The sequence below is a fragment of the Phascolarctos cinereus genome, unplaced genomic scaffold (assembly GCF_003287225.1).
Source record: "Phascolarctos cinereus isolate Bilbo 61053 unplaced genomic scaffold, phaCin_HiC Scaffold_726;HRSCAF=1367, whole genome shotgun sequence".
In the NCBI taxonomy this organism is placed as follows: Eukaryota; Metazoa; Chordata; class Mammalia; order Diprotodontia; family Phascolarctidae; genus Phascolarctos; species Phascolarctos cinereus.
In genome coordinates this window covers 115,033,576-115,040,722 of record NW_027556098.1, presented here as the reverse complement: position 1 = coordinate 115,040,722, position 7,147 = coordinate 115,033,576, and the positions used below count along the sequence as shown (strand labels likewise).

General features: G+C 37.2%; 1 protein-coding gene across 1 annotated transcript in view; it reads right to left on the bottom strand.

The window, feature by feature from the left end:
• Window positions 1-5,644: 5,644 nt before the first annotated feature.
• The window catches only part of SLC49A4 (solute carrier family 49 member 4), a 122,634-nt gene continuing 121,131 nt past the window's right edge, over window positions 5,645-7,147 (bottom strand). The window contains exon 9 of the mRNA XM_020985954.2: window positions 5,645-6,323. Within this exon, the coding sequence (XP_020841613.1) occupies window positions 6,208-6,323 (116 nt within the window). The 3' untranslated portion in view covers window positions 5,645-6,207. The remainder of the gene's footprint in view (window positions 6,324-7,147) is intronic.

The following is a 7,147-nucleotide window of genomic DNA, read 5'->3' as shown; positions in this document are numbered from 1 at the left end:
AGAATTGGAAATTGAGAGGATGCCCATCAAATGGGGAATGGCTGAGCAAGTTGTGGTATATGAATGTAATGGAATACTATTGTGATGTAAGAAATGATGAACAGGCTGATTTCAGAAAAACCTGGAAGGACTTATACGGTCTGATGCTGAGTGAAGTGAGCAGAACCAAGAGGACTTTGTACACAATAACAGCCACGTTATGCAATGACTAAGATTGTTAAACTGAACCTTTCTCAGCATTATGAGGATCTAAGACATCTCCAGAGGCCTCGGGATGGATAATGCTGTTCACATTCAAAGAAAGAACTATGGAAGTCGAATCGCTATCACTTATTTTTATCTTCTGTTGAGTTTTGTTTCATCTTTCTGATGGTTCCTCGTATTGGTTTTAATTTTCCTTACAACTTCACTAATGTCTAATGTGAAATGTGTGTTTTAATGGTATGTAAATGTAAAGTCTATATCAGATTGTGTGCCGTCTTGGGGAGGGTGGGGGGGAGGAAAAGGGAGAAAAATTTTCAACTCAAAAGCATATGGAAAAAATAAAAAAAATTTTAAAAAACCCACAACAATTCTCTATGGTAGACCACATCTTTATAGTCACATAGTTGCTTGAAAAGTGCAGAGAATATAAGATTCCACTGTATATACTGTTTGTTGATTAAAAAATCATTTGACTTTGTAATGCCACAGAAAATCTCTCATACATGTGTTATTATCACATAAGATTACTTGAAAAGTGTAACCACAGAGATAATTCCTTTCAATGACCTTATGATTATTGTCAGGCAAAGGATAAAACAGGCATTTGCCACTGTCATACAGGATATCTTGCTCAATGTCTAAAATGAAAAGGGATCCCTTATACATAAGTGATATTCTCCAGATGCTTCTGACAGCGGATGAAATTATGTTTATTATATCAAGTCACAGAACACTGCATGACCTCTTCAAAGAGATCCAAGATTACACTCAAGAGAAGCTGGTCTGAAAAATGCCTTAAAATGGACTTTTGTCCAGATTATGATGTACTGTTGGATGGTCAATTCACTGAGTTAACAGAATCACAGAAGCTTGGGGGCCACCTAGTCCAATTTGTAATTGAACAAGAATCCTCTCTATGAAGTACCTAAGTGATCATTCACTCTCTGAGTGAAGACTTCTGGGGAGGGAAGGAGCAAAACTGATTATTCCTGAAGGAGACCATTTCACTCTTGGATGGCTCTAATTTTTAGGAAGTTTCCCCCTTACATCAAGCCAAAATATGCCTCTATGCAACTTCTACTCATTGCTCCTAGTTCAGCTCTCTGGGGCCAACTAGAACAGGTCTAATCATTAGCACATCATAGCATACATCTGGGACAAGCATAGTAGATGGACAATGAATCAGCCTCAGATTTGAACAGAAGGAATAAAGTTAGCTGGACTGCATTTGGGAAACTGCTTTCAATGATCTCAATATGCTCCCTAGAACAAAAGCCTATATTTAACTCCCTCTCCCATCCCCCACCCCTCCAAAAAAAAAAATTCTCCCAGCAATGCTGTCTGGTTGTGAATCTTGGAAGATCATAATTTCTCAAGAATCAAAATTGTGGATGACCCAAAAAGTAACAGAGAAACAAATGGTGTCTGGAAGTAGGCCTTAGTATTATTTCCAATGATAACCAATAAACAAGAAATGACATGAAGGATATCATCAAGGAAATGGATGACGGGAAAAGTGAGGTGAGGGACTGGAACCCACAAAATATAAAAATGACCTTATGGAAGGCCTCCAACACATTAGGTGGATCTATGAAAATAAGTAAGAATTACACAGGATGAGGCAGTATAGATAGTTAGCTAACTGTATCAATGGAAGAAATAGCCACACTGATGAGATTTATAGTATTGAAGTATTAACATTCCTGGTCCAGTTAAAAAGTGTGTTCACACACGTTATTTCATTTGATCTAAGTCCTGTGAGGTAGCTAAGGCTAATAGGATTATTGCCATTTTAAAGAAAAGAAACTGAGGCTCATTATAAGTTCAGGGATTTGTCCAAGGTCATACGACGACTAAGTGGCAAAACCAGAATTTAAACCTAGGTCACCTGACACTAAGTCAAGTGCTTTTTCTATGACACCAGGACATCTCTATGAAATCCTCTCTACTGAAAAGTTTGTTCGTATGGCTATGAAAGAGTTCCCAACATGCTTCAGTTTCAAAAGCCATTTTGAGAATTCTGCCTGCGGTACTCAAAGAGAACACATTCACAAAGAGAACTACACTGGAAGTTGGGTCACCTGCGTTCTGGTCCCAGGGCTTACACTGACTAGCCCTGTGATCCAGGCTGCCTCTTCATCTCTCTGAGCCCAAGTTTCCTCATGAGTAAAAAGTGAGTGATTATGATACTGTCCTGCTTATAAAAGAGGATTGTTGGGACCACATGAGACACATGGGACTGCTTTTTAACTATAAAGTACTATATAAATATCAGTCACTTTTCTACTTTCCTACCACATAAAGTCTCAGAGAAAAATGACTGTCAAGGTCCTTTCTTAGCTTTAACATTCCTTGAGCATATAATGGTAATTCACAATTATATGGCACTTGACAGTGTAATTTTGAGTAAATGTGAAGGCTGCTCTGATTTAGTCAAAAGTCTGAATTATAAAAGTTATGATTTCATATATATAGTCACCCACTCTCCGGTTTAATCCAGATTACTTTTCATTGCAATATTACAGAAACATTTGTCAGCCCTCTTTGTGAAAGGGAAGTATGTGGCCCATGGGGCTAGCATAACATGAGGGCAACAAGAGATGACCGAAAATGTCATGGGTTTGCAGTTAGAATAGTCATTTCAGTGTGTCACTACAGAAATGAACATATTTCACATTAACTTAAATTTCCTACTTGGTTTGTCTTTAAATTTGATTTAAAAACGTGGATTTATCTTAAACATAAATAGCAAAATGCTTTCTGTGACTTAACAAAAGGAGTTACTGAAAGGTAAGTACATTAGTGTTTAACATCTTCAACTAGAAAATTCTTTAGTAAATGATACTTTAATAGCTGAACTTCATACAAGCAAATTTTAACTTCCTCCTTCAACAGACAGATGTGGACGTTGAATGGTGTTAAAGGTCTCTCTCAAACCACAAACATTTAAACACACACTACAAAGTTTATTTGTAGCCTTTTGTCTTTTTAATAATAGTACCTTTCTTCACATTTAGGCAATAGTGTAGGTACACAAATTCGACCACTTTCACTGTGGATACTGCACAAAAAGATCCTATGCATTAAAATGAAGCCTGTCTACTGGTATGGTGCTTGTAGCACAAATTAGCTTCTCTCCTATACTGTTTAATTTAGTAAGACTAGGCTCTCCTCTTCTATGGAATCTTATATTATTCCATCCATTCCAATGTAAGATCTAGAGGTCTCATAGAACTAAAGATGCTTATGAAGGAGAAGAAAAAAATCTCATCTACAAACAGCTAACTTCAATCTCTGTATCTCTTGCTTCAGGTCATGACATTTTAATAGCCTCACTACCATTAACTCATCTTTTTATGAGTTACGAGAAAAATTATTCATGAGCACTACAAAGATGCTAAAATTAGACTGAAATTCTGGTGTAGTGGAAGGAGCACTGAACTGGAAGTTGGACCTAGGGGTCTAGTCCTGGCTATACCTCTCACTGCTTTTGTGACCTTCTTTAAGAGACATCTTGCTGTTTCTTCATATGTAAAACGAGCAGCTTGGACCAGATGATCTCTTAATAGTTCTTTGGAGCTCTACCACTTCATAATTTTATGATCTATCTCATTCATATGGTATCCAAGACAGCCCCCCTCACTATATTTTGATGTACACAGTTACAGGCAAAAATACCAAGAAAAAGAAAATGTGACTTTTACTGTTGAGCTGGCTTGAAGTTTTTAAAATTCTTATTATTTTTTAAAAAAGATGTTTCCTCCTAAATCCTTTTGTCTCTTTCTAACAGCTTTCCCATATGAGGCCTAACTGTTTGAAAGAAAAAAACCTGAACTATACTGATCTGATAGAGAAGCAAAGACCAAACCCATCTCAGGCATGCTGTCTAACTTAACAAAGGGGTATCCTGTTAGGTGACAGAGTTACAATCATTCCTCACCTGGGCTGGACTAGAACCAGTAAGTTATTCGTGTATGATACTAGATACACTAGATCCCACACTTTATTCATGAATGCCACTCAAGCCTTCCTGCTGTACTGTGATTTCAAAGAGCCATTAATTACAAATAGAATATTCTCCAGAAAGAATTCTTGCTGGAGCAGAACTCTATACACCAAAATTTTCAAATGTATACTTTTGACATTAAATACATATCTTTTTTTTCCCATCAGTTCCCCTGATACCTTCACTACAAAATAAAGATTACGGTTTACCCAAACCCTCAGCAACCTGAATTAATCTTTGAGATTCTCACTTCCATTTACTAAAATAAAGTAATAATGTTAATAATAGGTGTCATGGTTAACTGGAACACAGCTTTCTCAAAATTCTTCCCTTCCTCTGTCCCTCCAACAAATTCCTTCCATTACTGAAAAGTAATGCCCAGAGAGCACTGAGGTTGCAGATGGAGATAATACGCAAGTGACTGACAGGTGCTATTTTTAGATTTGGGACTTAGAGAAAGACAACCAGGAAGCTGCTGCTGTCTCAGTTCACTCCTGTGACTCCTCATGGTTGAGGCTGTGATGGAAAGCCTTTTAATTCTAAACACAAGGGACACAGAAGAGAGGCAGAGGGAAGGGAAGCAGAGGCAGCTGGGTTGTGTGTATTTGGGATAGACATGGCGTGTAAAATGGTGAGCTCTGATGAACTCTCTCCTCATCAAGCTAGAACAGTCAGCTGGTTGTTCCATTAATTTAACCCTTTGTCTGCCTCAGGCCAAAAAAAATAGCAGAGGCTGGAGAAGATGACAAATTCCCCTGGATATTCTCTTAAGTATGTTCTGTGTGCCCCAAGCCCACCATTCTTTATGTCACTGAATGACTTTCCTGAGAGGTAACCACTGGATTCTTCTTGACAAAGCTACCATCTCACAATGGGATATTCCAAAAGCACAAATGCACACAAACACACACACTAAGCACATCCAAAACTGAATACTTTGCAAAACAAACTAAGCTACGAGAATATAATTCAGAAACCACCAGCAGACTGACCAAGCTTCAAAGTGACTGGAAGCCATAAGATATGTCCAGTTAACCAAGATGCAGACAGGCACATGTTGGCCCCGGACTTTCCACTCCACACTTAAATCTATGGAATGGGAAGGTTTAACATGCCCATATGATTTGTCATTTCGCTATAAACAAAACCATTATATACCAATTCAGAAAGAAAGGACTTACAATACTGAAAGTGAACTATCGCACTGAAAGTGAATATGCTAAAAATTTAAGAAATCTGAAACTAGAAATCACTTTTTAGGGTACATTTAGGAAAAAACTATATTTCAAAGTAAAAATGAGAGTCTGAATCCAAGATAAAATGATGGATGTGCTAGAAGGCAGTCAAACTGTAGGTGCAGCTGGAAAACAGCCAGCATTTGGACTAGTACACTGGAAACAGCTGGAGGAGTTTGACCCAATCATAAATAAAGAGTCATATGAGAAATGGTTTTATTAGAAAAAAAAAAGTAGTGTACAAGTAGGTCATTACTGTAATTTACACATTCGTTGGCCACTTAATATTAAAATCTGGTAACATGTTTTAAACTTCTAAGGAAGTTACTGGAATTTTTCCTATTCTGATCTGTGACTCAGGGAAGGAATCTTGATAGTAGAGGAAACTGACCCAATATCACCCTTCAGTTCCTCTTCATGACTACATTTAATCACTTAGTAGTCTAGCACTAGTACAAAAAAATGGACAGTAAACTGTTTCAGGGAGTGCTTTTTCTGAAAGAGAAGAGGCCTCCAGCCCACAAATCAGGCGTCTATACACCAAACAGGTATATTTTAAAATCATCTATTACCACTCAAGTCTTGCATTATTGTTACCTAGTAGTAATTAAATAAACATAAAAATAAAAATCTGTACCCTAATAAAACCTCCGAAAGTTTAATTTCTTCTCTTCCCTCTCCATTTAGTTGTGCAATTCCAAGCAAACATCTGGTATGCTGTTGTGATGGCCAGTCTCTGTAAATTCCTCCCAGTCTGTGCTATCAAACTGAGACAACAACATCAAGGTAGAGTCTATCATAGGATTCCCTGAAGCACAAAATGAGGAGCAGACTGAGCAAACAGGACCCAGGAAGGCACCAGTTGAACCAAGACAACTCTGCAAAAACAAAACAAAACAAAATTTGTAGTTAAAAAAAAATCCAGGTAATACACTAGCAAAATGCCAGCTACAGCTCCAAAGCAATCTACTTGGCACTTCAAAAGGCAGTTAAAACAAAACTTACCTGACAGGGTGGAAACAGCTTTCAATAAACACTGACAATCTGGCTTGTGACTGAATGATATACAACACAGATGCTGGGGCTTTGCTGTGGAGTTCTTTTAGTCAACATTATTGATGACTTTTCACAGCTGACTTTAGGGGCAAAAAAAATCTATCACTTTCAAGTGAAAACAAATCACTCTCAAATGTCAATTTGTTAATTTTAAAATGCCTTCTATGGTGTTCCCAAATGGAGTCTCCCTCTCCCCCAAAATTTCTACCCAGGAAATAATAACTAAGTGTGCTAGATTTTGAGATGTAAGAGCTACACCTCTTTAGGTAGGGAAATTAAATCTTAGTATAATTTTTTGTTATATATTTAAAACTATTAATAAACAAATAATCTAATAAATATGCAAAATAAGGAGTAAAATCTTACATAAAATCTATCAAACAAATTAAACCACAGACAAGCAAAAAAAAAAAGGCTTTGTTCTGTGTTCCTGTTCCATAACATTCCCCTAATGGGTATATAGTTTTAGTTCCTGGGAACAGCAAATGATTTTTAAGTGCTATCTTAAAATTCAATCTTTTAATCTAATCCTTTTTCTACTCTGGCTTTAATTTGTTAAACATCTATTTCTGAGGGGTTCCAAAACTCTCCCTCTTAGTCACTTAAATCAGGAGTCCCTAACAGGCTGACCGTTGGCTGGTAAGTG